Genomic DNA, 17,880 nt, shown 5'->3' on the forward strand with positions numbered 1-17,880 from the left:
AAATAACATTATTAATAAAAAATACGCAATGTATAATATTAAGGTATCATGTACCTAGTACATTAACATGCAAATAAAATCATATACGAAAATATAATTAAAATTGTTCCCGTCTCTTACACTATGACGATACCATAACAATGCAATGTATGAAACGTCATCATTAAAATTTTATAACACACAAGAAATACAACTTACATATTTGTTAATACACAACTTTACTTAATTCTCGTGGTCTTTCCACCTTGATTTCAGGAACAGATAAGCTAGTCGTACTCATAACTTCTTTTTTAAACCAATTACTAGCAACTTTAATACACTGTTGTTTCAAAACACAACAAACAAAAATAGTTAATACAACTGCAATGAAAATTATTATGATTCCAAATATATTAATTTTATTTTCCAGCTTTGAAACATTGGAAATACTTTCGTTAATGACAACACTTTCCTTGGTTTGATTTAATCCCATAGTAAAATTGTAAAATAATGTATAAAGAAAAATAATTGTATAAAATGTATATATTTAGTTGTATATAGTTTGAAAATAAAAATGTTGAATAAAATATTTCAATATGACCATTCTTTAAATTCAAAGAATTACGTGACCTAAAACAACAACATACAATTTGCAATTTTGCATGAATTGTAATAACAATGGCTATGTACATGATTAAAACATAAATTTACTTGGCGTTTTTCGTATTCGCCCTGATCGTGTAACATAATTTTTACAGCTGGATTTGTCTGTTTCAAACGTTACCTTTTTAATTACCTTTTTTGTATGTAGCGAATCATTAATTTTATTATCACTCATATTAACAGACTTACCGGTGAACTTAGTCACAATATTATTATCATCAGGTAAAACGTATGCAGGTTTTAACCTATCTATTGAAACGTTAAGTTGTCTGTCCGTTAATTGAATTTTAAAAGTTTTATCCTTTCTACTAATGACACGATATGGCCCATCATACGGCGGTTGTAACGGTTTCCGTACGGTGTCATTTCTTAAAAATACATATTCGCAATCAATTAAATCTTTATGTATGAACATTTTACACGGTAATTTATTAATTCTAGATACAGGTTTCATACTGTGTATAATCGACCTCAATTTATCAACATAACTATGTTCGTCACACGGTTTTATATTACTTGTGTCATAAAAATCACCAGGTAGCCTTATATTACTACCATAAATCATTTGAGCTGCAGTTACGCCTGTGTCTAATTTAACAGTTGTGCGTAACCCTAACAATACTGTTGCTAGCTCATCAACCCAAGAATTACAATTTAAACGAGCCATAAGCGCTGCTTTTAAAGTTCTATGCCAACGCTCTACTGCACCGTTGCTCTGTGGATGATATGGGGTGGTCCGCAACTTTTGTATTCCCATTAATAACATAAGTTGCTTAAATAAATTACTTTCGAATTGTCGACCTTGGTCACTTGTGAGCCTAAGGGGACAACCGAACCTACAAATCCAACCCTCATACAACACCTTTGCCACAGTCTCCGCAGTAATTTCTTTTAATGGAAAAGCCTCGGGCCACTTGGTGTACCTGTCTATGATTGTTAGACAATATCTAAACCCTTCTGATGAAATTGGCAATGGCCCTACAAGATCAATATGTATATGCTCAAAACGGCTCGTGCCTTGAAAACTTCCTAAATCGGATACAGTATGTTTTGAGACTTTAGCTCTTTGGCACTTAATACACGTTTTAGACCAAATTCCTATATCCTTATTCATTTCTGGCCAAAAATATCTATCAGTTACTAATTTTTTTGTGGCTCTAATACCCGGGTGACTTAAATTATGCACAGCCTCAAAAGCTAAACGTCGAAATTGTTTAGGTAAATATGGTCGAATTCTATCTGTGGATGTTTCACAATAAATTTGTTTATTACAATCGAACATTGCAACACGCTTAAGTGTAAATTGACTGTTTGCGTTTGACCGGTGTCGCATTTCTGCAAGTTGTTCATCCGTTTCCTGCGCTTGGGCGAGTTCTGCGAAATCTAACACGGTGGGACATGTTATTGTTTCAATTCTCGATAACGTGTCAGCGACTATATTTTCCCTACCTGTTACATGACGAATATCTGTACAAAACTCACTAATAAACATAATTTGCCTAGTTCTTCGAGCAGTTTCCCTATTTGTACCTATTTTACTAAATGCAAAACAAAGTGGTTTATGATCTGTATAAACTATTAATTCGCGGCCTTCAACCATGTTGCGAAAATGAATTATTGATAAATATATTGCTAATAATTCTCTATCATAGGTACTGTATTTACGCTGAGCTTCCGTAAGTTTACGTGAAAAATATCCTAAAGGTTGCCAAATATTGTTAATTTTTTGTTGTAAAACTGCACCTATACACGTATCTGAAGCGTCAGTCATAAGAGACAATGGAGAATCTAAGGAAGGATATGTCAACAAAACTGCATTTTTCAAATCTATCTTACATTGTTCAAAATTTTGCTCTGCTAATTTATTCCAATTAATTTTACTTTTATCTTTCCGTTTCGCACTACCAAGATATTTATTTAACTCTGACTGATGTTCAGCCGAGTGAGGAATATGAGATCTATAAAAATTTAACATGCCTAAAAATCTTCTAAGTTCTTCTATAGTACTAGGCTTAGGAAAATCTAAAATTGCTTTAACCTTGTCTTCGAGCGGCTTAATGCCCTCGGTAGAAACTTCATAACCTAAAAACTCTAATTTTTGCTGACCAAAACTACATTTAGAAAAATTGATAGTTATACCGAATTGATTAAAACGTTCAAAAACTTGCTCTAAATGTTCTCTATGCTGAATTTCTGATTCTGAACTGATAATGACGTCATCGATAAAAATAAATAAGAAATCTAAACCTTTTAAAACTGTTTCTTGCATGAAACGTTGGAAAGTTTGCGCAGCATTTCGCAAACCAAACGGCATACGCATAAATTCAAATAAACCAAAAGGTGTAATAACTGCTGTCTTTTTTATGTCATTTTCTGCAACCGGTACAGAATTATAGGCTCTATTAATATCTAATTTAGAGAAAATTTTCTTATTACCCAAAATATATGTAAAATCATGTAAACGTGGTACTGGATAACGATCTGGCTTCGTAATTGCATTTAAACGTCTATAATCACCGCAAGGCCTAATATTACCATCCTTTTTAGGAACTATATGTAGTGGACTTGCCCAAGAACTACTACTCGGTCTACAAATCCCTAACTCTTGCATAACAATAAATTCATTTTTAGCCTTTACGTACCTGTCAGGAGGAAGCTGCCTCGCTCTCGCATGCACCGGCGGTCCTGTCGTCTCGATATAGTGACAAACATCGTGTTTTGGCGTCTCTTTGTAAGAAATAGGTTTAGTTAAATCAGGGAATTTATTCAATAAATCGGAATATGGACATTCCATAATAGTTTTTAAAGTGGGCACAGTAGAATTTGAGATATTTCCCTTAGTACTCAAATTAGTTACTTGATCAATCAATCTACGTCCGTTTAAATCAATTAATAATTTATGATTAGCTAAGAAATCCGCACCAATAATTGGTTGCTTTACATCCGCTAATATAAAAATCCAACGGAACGGTCGTCTCAGACCCAAATCTAGAGACAAAAAATGAATACCATATGTTTTAATTTCCGTTCCATTAGCAGCAAATAATTTATATTTATTACCTTCTGCATAAACCTTACCATACACCACACTACGCGGGATGACGGACACATTTGCACCACTATCAACTAAAAAGTTTAGTCCTGAATTTCTGTCCAAAACACTGAGACGGTTATTTATGTAGACTCGGTCGCAGGCACCCGTCGCTGGCTGCACCGATGCTAGTTTTCCGCTGGTCTCTCACGCTGACTAGGTTTCCAGTTGCACGGTTTCACACATTTCGTCGCTTTGTTTTTATATTTGTAATGGTATTTACAAAGCCAATTGGGATTATGCCTTTGATTATGTTGAAATCTACCTCTTGACCTGGATCGTGACCTCGTTCTAAAATTTTGTGTATTATTTCTTGTTTCCAATCTTCTCAGTCGATTACTTAATTTTTCTATCTCACCAATCAAATTATTTTCTGGGCTGTTGCTTAAACTGGACTGTTGAACTGCTGATACCGAGTTTAAGGGTGTCATACTCTCCATAACTTTATCTGCAATTGATGCCAAAATATCTTCACTTTTACTCTCGGAAACGGCTAACACAGCTCTTATTGCCGGCGGTAATAAATTTTGCCATAAAACTAGAAGTGTTTCTGTTGTTACTCGTCCACGCGCCAAATCTTGCATTTTCCTCATTAATTGTGACGGTTTTTGATCACCCAATTCCATTTCGCCGATTAATTTTTTTATTTGTCTATCTTCCGATTCTTCAAAAATTTGTAATAATCTTCTTTTTAATTTTTCGTATTTTCCGGTCTCCGGCGGGCTAATCAAAATGTCTGTGACTTGTTCGATTACTTCTGGTGTTAATTTAGAAATTACTATTTGGTATTTGGCTTCATCTGACATTTTCTGTGGCGATAAAACTGCTTCCGTTTGAATAAACCATATTTTCGGCGATTTCTTCCAAAAATCTGGGATGCGGGACGTAATGGAGATTGACGATAAACTTGCAAATTCTTCTTTAACGGGTTCCATGGTGATATTAAATTTTTATATGTAGATTTTATGTGTTATTAAATTTTATTTATTTAAATTTTACCGCTGCCACCGCCCTGTAGTTTCTTCTTGAGTTGTCCGTATATATAATTATTATATATTAATTTTGAATATTTATTCTCCCTACTACACACTCACGTCGATATAATATTACGTCGATACAGCTGTCGTCGAGATCACGTCGGTATATATAATCACGTCGGGGTCACCAATTTAGTGTAGCTGTGTGTAGGGAGATGAAATTAAAGATAGCGGCCAATTAAATTTTATATTTCTTCTAAATTACACAAAAATATACTATATTAATTTATTACTACAATACGTGGGTCGGTGGCGAGAGTTACGGGACAACTGGGGAGCGACGCTATGTGACTGTGCGACGCGACCGAAAATCCTGCGTCAGCACAGCACCTACAGGAGTTTGCCTTGTAAGATAATAACTTATATTTAAGCCTCTTTTAATGTATTATAACATTCCCTTATTTGTATATTCAAACGAGCTCTACAAAGCTTTAAAAGACTATGACAAAACATTTTTATGTTTACCCTAAAATATGCTTTCCCAACTACTAGCATTAGCTACTAACTGTGCCACTACTGAACTCATAAAATATTTTTATCATAAGTTACAGGTCAAACGTCAATTATGTTAGAAAATTCGTATCAAAAAATATATAAAAATGTTTGCAAAGGAGAATGCCCATTTTTGGTCTGGTTTTTCTCATGCATCAAGATAATAATACTATTAAAAAAAATCTCGGCAATTTAGAAGCCTTCTTACCATCGGAAAATATGTTTTGGACAGGGAATGTTTTATAAAATCTAATAAGACATGTAATTGTTTAGATCCGTTATTATAGATTTAGTGTCCATTACCTTTTACATTTTTGGTACAGATTTTTCTCATGCATCAAGATAACAATAGGTACTATTAAAAAAAATCTCGGCAATTTAGAGGCCCTCTTACCATCGGAAAATATATTTTGAACAGGGAATGTTTTGTAAAATCTAATAAGACATGTAATTGTTTAGATCCGTTACCATAGATTTAGTATCCATTACCGCTTACATCGGTAACAAAGCGGTTACTATTATTACATTTACTATGGTAAATAGCTAAGTGTTTTATTGTGTGTTATTGTTTTCATTGAATTACAAAAATATCAATTAACATATTAAAATCACTCTTTAAGGTATTGTTTATACACTGTAGGTTGTTTTAACATAGACAGTGAAGTTAAATAATATAAATGTATATAAAAAAAATATTATTATGACATAGCTTTGTAGGTAACCAGTTATTTCTTATTTGTTTCTTTCTTCGAATATGTAGTGAAAAAATGATTCAAACAACAAGTTGTCTGAAAGCATAAGCTCTACGCATAGATTAAATATGTTAAACGAAAAATAACCTTCGGACGATAAAATGCTACCTAAACCACACATTTTGAGGTTATTTCATATTTTTCTCATTATCTTGAAAACCCCTGTTTTTATCACAAAAAAATCAATTGCTAAAAATCTTTTGAATATCGAAGAACCCTCCAAAACCCCTCTGGCATTGACGCAACACTATACTGTGGTCCATACTTTCATGGGCATTCTCCTTTACAAGAGTTCACCTATAAATTTCCACCAAATACATTAAAAAACTTAGTTATTGTATTGTACTTTACTTAAATAAAATATTCTTAGTAACTGTAGGTAATAATACAACAGAAAAAAACCTTTCAGACTAACATAAGATTCAGATTATTAACTTAACCCTTAGGTTTAAACCAGATCGTATTACTTGTACAATTCATAAATATCACTTTGGACATTTATAACGCTACTTAGGTTGGACACATAAAAAGACAAAAAAATAATAATACAAATGCTAAGAATTTTGGACCAGACAATCTATTCTTGATTATAATGTAATAATTTTCATTAAATCATTAAGTAGAAGTATATGCCTAAAATTCTACATCTTACGACTCTAGAATATCAATAAGAATAATACTGCAGTTTTACTTGTGTTTTATAGTAATTACTTATATTTAAGGATTCAAGGTTTAACTGAAACATGCTGAAACTAAATAGACTGGGGTAGAAGCCTTTAAAAATAATGAAAAGATAAAAAAAATCGCAGTCGGATGAAACCCATTAGAAAAGGAGGGGAATATGATGAAAATAAAAGGAAAAATAAATTACGGCCAATCCGAGTTCGGGAAGTGGGAGGGGGGAGCTTTTAAGAGAAAAAAATGGTTTCTCCTGATTTCCGACAAAACTACAAGTCCTATAGAAAAAAGTTCAATGGCAAAGTTGTAGGTAATTAAAAGTTCTACAACTTTTGTATTCACAATTTTTTCACATAACCTCAAAATTTAGGTGAAAAATTCAAAAAACCAAGTTTTTGGTCTTTTATTTTTATCTACTTCAAAATTTATTTTTTTTCTACGAAATTTGGTGAAAACTTACTTTATTATGTCCCAAATACGCTGTAATTTATTTGATTGAAAATATTTATTTTTTCGCCTTATTTTGAATTAATACCAAAAAAACAACCTAATTTTCAATCGAAAAGTCACCCGTCAAAATATCAGCTTTTTTCAAAAATTTGGGATGCCTTTTATTCATTGAAATCTCTACTTTCATATGGTGTAAAAAAAAACAAACACCACTATAGTAAATGTTCTCAGGAAATGCATACAAACAGTGTGATAATGAGCTTTTACTAAATCAGGCACACTTCTCGAACTCTATATCTTCTCTTGTATCGGCTTTTCGGTAATATTTCAAAAGAAAAATAATTATCTGTTCTAAGTTTAATATTTTACAGCATATTCAAAAGCAAAATGATGTCGATAAAAACATTTCAGGTAGTTCGAGAAGTGTGCCTGATTTAGTAAAAGCTAATTTTCACACTGTTTGTATGCATTTCCTGAGAACATTTACTATGGTGGTGTTTATTTTTTTTACACCATATGAAAGTAGAGATTTCAATGAATAAAAGGCACCCCAAGTTTTTGAAAAGAGCTGATATTTTGACGGGTGACTTTTCGATTGAAAATTAGGTTGTTTTTTTGGTATTAATTCAAAATAAGGCGAAAAAATAAATATTTTCAATCAAATAAATTACAGTGTATTTGGGACATAATAAAGTAAGTTTCCACCAAATTTCGTAGAAAAAAAATAAATTTTGAAGTAGATAAAAATAAAAGACCAAAAACTTGGTTTTTTGAATTTTTCACCTAAATGTTGAGGTTATGTGAAAAAATTGTGAATCCAAAAGTTGTAGAACTTTTAATTACCTACAACTTTGCCATTGAATTTTTTTCTATAGGACTTGTAGTTTTGTCGGAAATCGAGAGAAACCATTTTTTTCTCTTAAAAGCTCCCCCCTCCCGCTTCCCGAACTCGGATTGACCGTAATTTATTTTTCCTTACATTTTTATCATATTCCCCTCCTTTTCTAATGGGTTTCATCCGACTGCGATTTTTTTTTGTTTCAAACATTATCTACTCTAGTCTAAAAGCATAAGTATAAGCGTTGTACGGCGACGTCAATTACTGGATAGCTCAACCATTTTGCAATGATCCTTGACAATATTAAACTTTCTATAAAAAACATTGCAGCGAAAATTTAAATTGTCTAATATTATTAAAAAAAAAGTCTATTTTAAAATTACTGCAACAATTGTAACACACGCTTCAATTTAGTAAGATGGCATAGTTTTAATAGCAATGTAAAATGATTACATTAAATCCTCTTTAGTAGGTACAATATGAAACTATAATTCTTCAGAAGTATAAATAGCACAATGTAGCCAACTTATTTGATTTGCATTTCATAATGAGCGAGGAGGTAAAAAACTTTGCATAAATGTTGTAATGATTTATTGTCCATTCACCCTCACTTACCACGCAAGGAAGTAATGCAATACTCGCCTAAAATTTCAATGAACCGAAGCCAATAGCCATACTTTATATTTAAGTATACACTCTTGATAATGTTTTATGAAACTAGCGCGATAAATTGAGAAAATTCTATTTTTCTCTTTCTCATACGCGCAGTGGCAAAGTAGCAACGACGCAAAGCAATGAACGAGGTCTCAAGCGAACTGCCTAGAGGTATACGAGTCTTGCAAGTAAAAGTAACTTTTAACAATACCTTGGCGGCGCCTGCGCGCTCCGTACGTCAGTTTTGCCAACTCTAAGCGCGCGGCATTACGTATCTCTATCGACCTTTTTCTCGATAATCGATATATCGTTACGAGTGATATTTACCCATTTCTTTATGTGACCTTCACTTCCTGTGGATCGGATACACATTGTGAATACCGTGCATAATTTTTCTTAACGTTGAATATTAACGTTAATGAGAATTTAAATATTTTATAGTTCTATAATCGCCGCTTTTGGATGTTACGCTCACTTGAACGTAAGTTATTTTTTTTATTTTTAGTAAATAGAATTAGTTAAGTAGTAACAAAAAAATATTCTGCTTACGACACTTTATATTTTAAGACAAATATTAATAAAAGTTTGTTTGATATCAATAGTTTTAGAAAAAATCTGCGGTCTTTATAGACCGAGAGATTGCGAACGGGTGTTGTATCTTATAGGCTTTGCAAATAGAGTGACGTAAGTAGAAGTCCGTTTTCCAATAATTGGTCACCAGGCTACTCGGTACCTGTGATTACGGAGTTGCAATCGAACCATCGGAACTGGTTTATGTTATCGTAGATACGAGTTACCGCCTTGGGAACGTAGAAGTCAACCATCGAGATATTACTGGACCTTATTATTATGTTATACATGCAATCGGTTACGAGATAGCACTGCAGGTATGACTTGATCTATTTAACGCAATTGCTGAAAGAGCCTACCTGAATGATTCAATGCGACGCGCAGAAAATATACCAGTATTTTTTAATGAACTCTCACAGTAGGTAGTTTATTTACTCAGCTAGTCTTTTTCAAAAATGTTATGTATGGACTATTATTTTGAGGATTCTCAAATTATAATCATTTTTTATAATATATTCCAACATTTTTAGATGTTTTGGCATTTCCAACGACCTTGTAGTTCGACGGAAAAATATTTATCAAACCTTATAACGAAGTATGATTAATTACCGTACTGTTTATAACTAATTAATAGTATAACAACATTCCTGTGGACAAGTAGTCAATTATTCATATTTAATGGAAATATATATTTTAAATTTTAATCACAACAACTCAGCCTCATTTTAATAACTGCCCATATATTTTATTTAGCAATATCATGAAAGCATTGAGTGACTTGTACATAACAACTTTTACTTGATATAAATTAGACCAAGAATTGTGTATGGACAGAGGAGCGTGATATTTGAAAGTTACATAGAAATGTGGTTAATCGTACACTCGGCATGCGTCTGATCAAAGGATGCAAATATAGAAAACCTCGAAAGTAAACTTATTAACGCCGGTTGTATATTTTACTCACGAATTACATATACGTGACATTTTGCTTTCCCTATCTGATTTGCAATGCACAGGACGAAGTAATATTCAATACATTGACACTGTAAGGGCGTTTGTCCACTACAAGGAATTTTACGGTCCGGCATTCCGATTTTTTACGGTCCGGTATGGCACGCCATTAATCTATATACTAGCTTGTGCACTATACGTAATTTTACTGTCCGACATTTTACTTTTCCCTATTCCGGATGGTTTTTTGTGTCTACGAGTCGCTGTAGGTATAATTGTTTTCGAATGCCCACTTGCTTGGATTTTACTGTTTTTACTGCATATGCCAATTAAAAGCAAGCTCTTGTTTTACTTTCTTTTAGTTGGCAATGAGATTTGAGAAGTCGGTATTGTTATTTTATATACATTGACCAAGCATTGACCTATAATTATTATCTAAGTAAGTGTTGGTAAGTTAAAGTTCAAGTGGGAATAGCTTAATTAGCTCCTCGTCACCGATTAAAATAAATAAGTGAAACACGCATTTTAAATCTCTTACGGAACTTTACTTTTTATTATATTAACGAAGTAAGTAATATAATATTTCACCTTCTATATTTTTACTCGTTTCTTGTAAAATGCGAAAACAATCATTTATGATAGCATTATACCGCCATACTTCCTTGAACTGTACCGCACTGATCCGAGTAAAGACGGACAGGTGCACAAGCAATTCATCGGTTTTTTCATGCCGAACCGGACCGTAAAAAATCGGAATGCCGGACAGTAAAATTCCTTGTAGTGCACAAGCGCCCTTAGAATGATCTTTAGTATATAATATATAGCTAATAATGTATTCGTCTTGCGGTACTAAATGTCAAGTAACATTTGGGTTACATTCTAATGAAATTTATTCTTTACACAGCCGTAAAGAACTTAATTTATTGGACTGTACATTGCGCATGTATTAAGTACTTACTCCGAATAGATCTTTTGTAGAATTAAAGTCCATTTATATAATTCAAAATTCAATTTCAACAGTATTTGCTGTTATATTAAAAATACCTAAAATATGATACATTTGAAATGTACGTATCTACCAAATAGATTTACAAGATTACTAACCTCGTATTTATATAAATTATTGTGGAATGAATAAAAAGTGTCAACTGTGAAATGTCTTATTGTTAAAATGCAATAGTAAACATTATGACGTGTTCATCGCCTTAAAGATTTATCTAATGATTGGAAAATCAACCAACTTAGCTCAAACAATATTGATTATTTAAATTATAGTTAAATACATGACCACATGTTATTCTTTGAAATATACATTGAGTATATTTATTTTTATCGACGTATTTAAAATGCATAACTAAAAATATAGCAAAATATCTGTTCATTAAGATAATATGTATATAGGTAGCACGTGTGTTTGTCATATAGGTCATGCAATTAATACCTAATTACAATTATCTGAACTTCGACCTTGATAAAAAATTGCAAACACTTGAACTCGACCCAAAACAATGTTTCAATTTTCCATATTTTCCACCCTTTCTTACTTTAATTGCACTAAACATCTCAAAAATTACACTTTAACTTGTTTTCTGCCATTATAATATTATGCATGGCAATTACCAGATATTATTATGAAATTTTATGGACTTGGTGAGCTCGTAAAAATATTTGCTAATTGGGTTAATGACATTGTTGTCTAATCGGTAGCAAAAGTTTTATAATAACATTATTGATAAATGATTGCCACTCAAAATTAATTTACGCTATTACTTTAGGAAGTGTTGAAATCAAGTCATTACGAGCAATGAGGCTTATACTTATCTTATATATAAAAATGAATCGCAAAATGTGTTGGTAAGCGCATAACTCGAGAACGGCTGAACCGATTTCGATAATTCTTTTTTTATTATATTCCTTGAAGTACGAGGATGGTTCTTATGTAGAGAAAACGTAAATATGTACCACGGGCGAAGCCGGGGCGGACCGCTAGTTTATAATACAAATAAATTAATTATTATACCTATATGAATTAGTGAATGAATTAGTATCGGAGATAAATATTAAACAACGTTACGTATAATTCCATGTCTTAGCTGATAAATGCTACTAAATTTTCAAATTGAACACATAAATACTTAAACTCTAAAACAACGTTTTCACACGTAGGATTTTTCTATGCGTTTTTTTATGAACAGGTTTGCCAACTTAGTGCATAAAAGAAGAAGACAGTTGTTGAAAGTGTGGGCGTTTGCCAAGACAGGAGAATCCATAAGTACCTCCTCGTTGCTTCACATTTAAAACGCACACAATATTGTTTCCAAAAATAAACGCGTGTGAAGTATTATTTCTTTATTTGAGTTGAGTATCATTACGACACATACTTTACTTCTGATAGAGTTCCCGCCGATGCTATTTCTGACAACTGACATTTCCGACCTTCACATTTGTAATCGCTGCAATCAAAGTGCACTTTGACGTTAGCAATGAGGCGTAACGAAATATCACAATGACTACCGGCGGTGGTAATCAAAGACACTTTTTATTATAATAATTATCATTTTTGGACGGGCGCTTGCTGACGTCATTGGTTTGGCTGCACTTTATGCAAATTGATGTTGATTTAAATTTTTGGCCACACTTCAAGGTGAACTCTAAGAAAAGTTCGCTAGATCACGGAAGTACAAATATAAATCTATATTATTACCGCTATTTTCTCTTTAGATGTTGAAAATGTTTTGGAGTAAAAATACAAGTTAATTGTGTTATATAATTCTTTTTAATGAATTTATTAATAATAAAACTAGGTAAGATAGTCACGTAACGCACATACAAACTATATTATTCCTTCTTTGCAAATTTAATATTAAATCTTAACATTGTGAGTAAAACAAGACGCGACGCGACGGTGCGTTAAGCTGTGTCACAAACTTAAGGTCTAATTATTTCGTGTTGAAGACTTTGCGATATTAGATTTCAGTTTATTATCTTAAGTCGGTCACTTGTACGTTGTGCTCGACTTACAGTTATTTGATAGTCGTCTTCCGTAGATATTCGTCAACGGCACGTAGATTGTACACTTTGATATAATATGTGATGGGGCGTGTAAATCGCAATTGTAGGAAGACTACGATAGTAGAATATACTGAACATGGATAGAATACAAAATACTTTTATACATTAAAGTGGAAATATTCTTCAATTTATAACTGTTTATACAAAATAGATGTTAAGAATTGTGGTTATATGTGTTTGGCTCTAGCACTGATGTAAAATATAGAGATAATATGTTCATTCTCGTATATGTATTAAAATTGAGTCACCACCTTAAATTTTCACACAAAATAGTGTGTTATGTACTTTACAAGTCGATTTCCCAGGGTACACACTACACAGCGTGCAGAAAGACAAGACAATAAAATAATATAATTTTAAATTTATACCGAACATAACCCAGCTTTTATCCAAATGAAAATGAAAATCCCCATTTTCATCTGGCACAATTAAAACATTACTTCAATTTAAATTTATTGATTTTAAATTTTAATGTATTACGTAGGCATTACCGCATTAGTCCTTATATAAAACCATCCTCATTTTCTTTCACCTAGTTCTTTCAAGTCAGTTATATTTCATCAGTATCGTATCGCTTGTTAAATCATAACATTTAGACAACATAAAATAGACAGGTCGACCTATCACCTATTATCATGAATGAGATGAGACTCAATTCAATTGGGTTTAAGATGCTGCTCAATCATAGATATATTCCATTACCAAAGATACCAAACCATAGAGCATACCATCGAATAGACGAGCCGACGACCAATGTTGTTCGAAGGTATGTGTGGACATCATTACAGTACGATGCGCCGCGTGCAGTCTGACGCAAGCAATGAAGCAACATTGCAACGTAACATACGTGAATATATACACTGACCTATTTACTAATTGTTTGCAAAAACGGCTCGTTCTAAATTGCTGAAGTATCAAGGGATAAGTCCTTTCGAACACGTGTGTATTTCATAATACACCCACGGTAACTACGCAGGTACTGAATATAATATCAAGGTTTTTATCAAACTCGTTTACCTGACTGCCTGTGAGAATAAGAGTTCTTACGTATTTACACGACTATTTAAACTTTTATTAAAATGGAACATTAATACATTATCAGGAAATATTTTGTGAATACAATATTACACATTAAAAAGAAATTACAATATTACCTACAGTGTAAAAAAGGTTGTGCTAAGCTATAATATCCTATTCACATTCATTGGAGTGTGCTATCAAACGCAACATTGTAACAATAAAGCTCTATTATGTATCTAAACATATAACAATAACTACAAAACTCAAAAGCGAATAAGTTTTTATCAAGATATATATAACATCGCCGTTTTTATTCGGTTCACAAATATACTTTATAATAGTTATTGCGTACATTAATCTTCCACATTGCACTGTTCCAAACCAAATTCATTAATCTTCGGAATTTATGCCTCATTAATTAATAATTAATTTATTCGAAAAGCACACGTCAAACTGCATACTTCGCGGTAACCAAATTTCTAACAAATCTGCGGATAATTACGACGTTGCCAAATGTATAGCGAATTGAAAACGTAATTAAAAGTTACACATAGCAAACCCTACCACAGGAGTAATTTTCATACAAAATAATGATTACATCAAAATAATAGCGCTAATAGTCAGAAATGAGCCTAATCACAAACGATATGTAATCAGAGAGCTCTCACGCGACACAAGATGTGCATGCAGGTCAGTGCCCCTTGCATACGAGTTTAAATAGCAATATATAATAATTTATAGGCTGTGCATGTATATGCACTACAATTTGTTATCTGTGCCATGTCAGGTAATATTTGTAAACTTTGTAAAGCCCTGACTTCACAGCATAATATACTATCTGTATTACATAAATCGGTATGTGACTGAAAATTTAAAGAACGAAGTCTACTTGCTTTATTTTTTACATTCGTTGATGTCCAAGGTGAAATTAAATAACTTTTTCCAATAAGGTAAGCATTGCACACAAAGGTTCGTTGTCTTTCCTTGATTTCAATATGCCAAAGAAATTTAATAGCCTTGGGCTGTGTTTTAAATGTCTACTAGAAAAAGCTCATCATTTACCACAACTTAAAGGTTATATTTCGTGTGTTTTAAATACGTAATAATAAATCTTAAATGCTCTTTTGTATGTGAAGCTCGTCGTTTCTTCTTTGGATATCAGATTTTTCTTTAGATATTCAAATTTTGTCCCATCGGGCTGTGTAGAGGAATAGAGAATGCACTTCAGTTTGAAAGTATGCTTAAAGATACACTTTTATCATAGTTCCCGTTAGTTTTAATGTCCCGTTGAAACATAGTTGAAGTTAGAAAAAAAACTGAGAATATCCTTTAGCCTTGACTATAGACTTTATAACGTGTAGTGTGCTTATTTTCTAAGAAGTTTAGAATTTATGACTTTATATTTCTAAAGAAACAGTGCAAAGAATTTCTGAGTATACTAATTCGCACATTAATGATCAAATTATAAGTTTAGTTTCATATCTGCTAATAATTGCCCTTGCTAGGTTGAATTCGAAGTGAAATTCACTTCAAATAACACGATAAGTAAACATTTCCGACGTGTTAAATAGAGATCCGTATATTCAGAAGAACATTGAAAAAGATTGTATATTTCCGAAAGTATCACGATACCTTCAAGAATCAGCCAATGATTTTCCTAATGAATATTTATTGGAGTTTTGCCTGCTGAGATTTAAAGTGATAAAATATGTTATTGCCTCTTTATAGACTCTTCTCAAAATTCCGACTATTATTCCGTTTTCCGTTCCGGATCACTCCGTTACGACGTAAAAGATGAACATGTGTACAATATATTTATTTATATAACATATTTAATTATTTGTTAATAAAAAACTTGATGGCGACGACCCGCAAATGTCGGAAAAGCGTGTGCAAGCTAACCTCGTGATGTCTCCTCGACTTGTTTTCAAACTTGTCTAGTTGAAGAGAAAATAATAAATGTACTTAAATTAGTCGTGTTTAGGTATACAGTCATCTGCTTATCGTGAATAGAAAATACTTTAGTTACGATTATCATGTTTAAAAATCGAATCGAAGAGTATTATTAAATCCAGAAATTCTTACCGCAACCCCAAAAGTTAATTTAATAGCCTTTAGATTCTCAAAGTTTATTGAGTTCATTTTACCCGAAGCAGCTAAGTTACATTTAATTAAGAAAACATTTTCAATGCCTTCTTATTTCATACCATGAGGGAAGTTTATAGTTAAATTAAGTAGTGAACGATTTGCATATTATATGTATCTAATATTAAACTGCTTAATGTGTTGAACGTCTGCTTAATGTGAATTGTTGGTCTAAATGATATCGTATAGTTTTTATTATTTAAAAAAAAGGTAGTCATGAATATAAACTGTCAGCCTATAATAATAGCCAATTAATGAGTTAAAATACTTAGCATTTATATCTGCGACAGAAATTACATTGAAATGTCTTCATAATATTTGAGTGTGTACGAATATTGTTTGATGATGGAGAGGTTTATGATTACAATAACAAATATAGATATTTTTAAACACCAATTGGTTCCAGTACTAATTGGTTTGTTTATTTAAAAATCAAATAACTACACTCAACAATTCCAATAAATTGCATAACATGAACGTCCTAGAGCAGTTTCTCAAGAGTATTTGCAAAGGTCGTGGAATAATGAATCGCCGTTAAAGGGTAAGGACTAAGGAGCTAGTGATTCAGGAATTCCGATGTGTGAGGCTAAATTACCGAACAATAGAACTATGGATCGTGAATTCTCTACAACGTAGCTGTGCGGAATGCGGGATTTTGAAAGTGGTACGTGCAAGGTCAAAGTGCAACAAGTTTACTAACTGTGACATGATATCCGTTCTAATGCATACTTCAACATATTTCAACGTAAAAACCGTTACTAAATTAAAATAATTACAATCACTACGTTCAACACGAACGCTATGTGCAGGTGCTAGAACGTTCCAATGATTTCGTATCCCAGGTATAATAAATAATCCACATTTCGTATTGATATTTGACGCAGTACCTACCTATTTGTAATCTTTCTATCAATCTAGACTTATCGGACTTATTAAGAAGGTCACAATATGTGAATGAACGAGGACAATAAATGACGGCGAGGTCCGCAAATGTCACTCGATGCTCGTAATGTAGAAAGTTACGAGTGGTCTAACTAAATCGTGACCAGAGTGATGTTGATAACTTATCATTCGGACACTTGTACAATTAGCCGCCTTCGCAATACCCCTGTCACAAATGGGATTATCGTGTGACGTATGCTGAGAGCTAAAAGCCCATCATTCGAATAAAACTTGTCACGGATTTGCAAATCACCGTGTGCATTCCTATCGATGGTATTCACTATCTTCTTTTTATTTATTTTATTATAAAAGGTTACATTCCTCGCAGTTCACAAACATGAATATTTAATTACATGATTTCCTTAATTTTGAACATCTTGTAAATGCTTGATTTGATATTTTTATTAGAATGCATTAGTCTATGTAAAATTTTTGTTAATGATTTTTTTTAATTTTGCTTATAAATAAATTACTTCATTTTCAATAAATGTATAATGTATATAACAGGAATTCGGTGAAATTGATCAAATATACGAAGATGACGCA

General features: G+C 32.4%; 2 protein-coding genes across 3 annotated transcripts in view; one reads left to right on the plus strand and one right to left on the minus strand.

The window, feature by feature from the left end:
* Nucleotides 1–3,039: 3,039 nt before the first annotated feature.
* On the minus strand, nt 3,040–4,892 carry LOC149484569 (uncharacterized). The gene has a single exon (XM_089700361.1). It carries the CDS (start codon nt 4,666–4,668, stop codon nt 3,862–3,864), a length of 807 nt encoding a protein of 268 aa, XP_089556487.1. The 5' UTR covers nt 4,669–4,892; the 3' UTR covers nt 3,040–3,861.
* Nucleotides 4,893–8,813: 3,921 nt separating this feature from the next.
* The window catches only part of LOC149484570 (uncharacterized), a 36,602-nt gene continuing 27,535 nt past the window's right edge, over nt 8,814–17,880 (plus strand). Inside the window, exon 1 of one of the 2 annotated variants that reach the window (XM_089700729.1) lies at nt 8,814–9,115. The gene's annotated coding sequence lies outside the window, so the exon portion shown is untranslated. The remainder of the gene's footprint in view (nt 9,116–17,880) is intronic. The other variant, XM_089700728.1, reaches the window with a different exon arrangement.

Source organism: Colias philodice, chromosome 11, assembly GCF_061535455.1.
Source record: "Colias philodice isolate Cphi_HAF_F1 chromosome 11, ilColPhil1 Martin Lab GWU primary, whole genome shotgun sequence".
Lineage (NCBI taxonomy): Eukaryota > Metazoa > Arthropoda > Insecta > Lepidoptera > Pieridae > Colias > Colias philodice.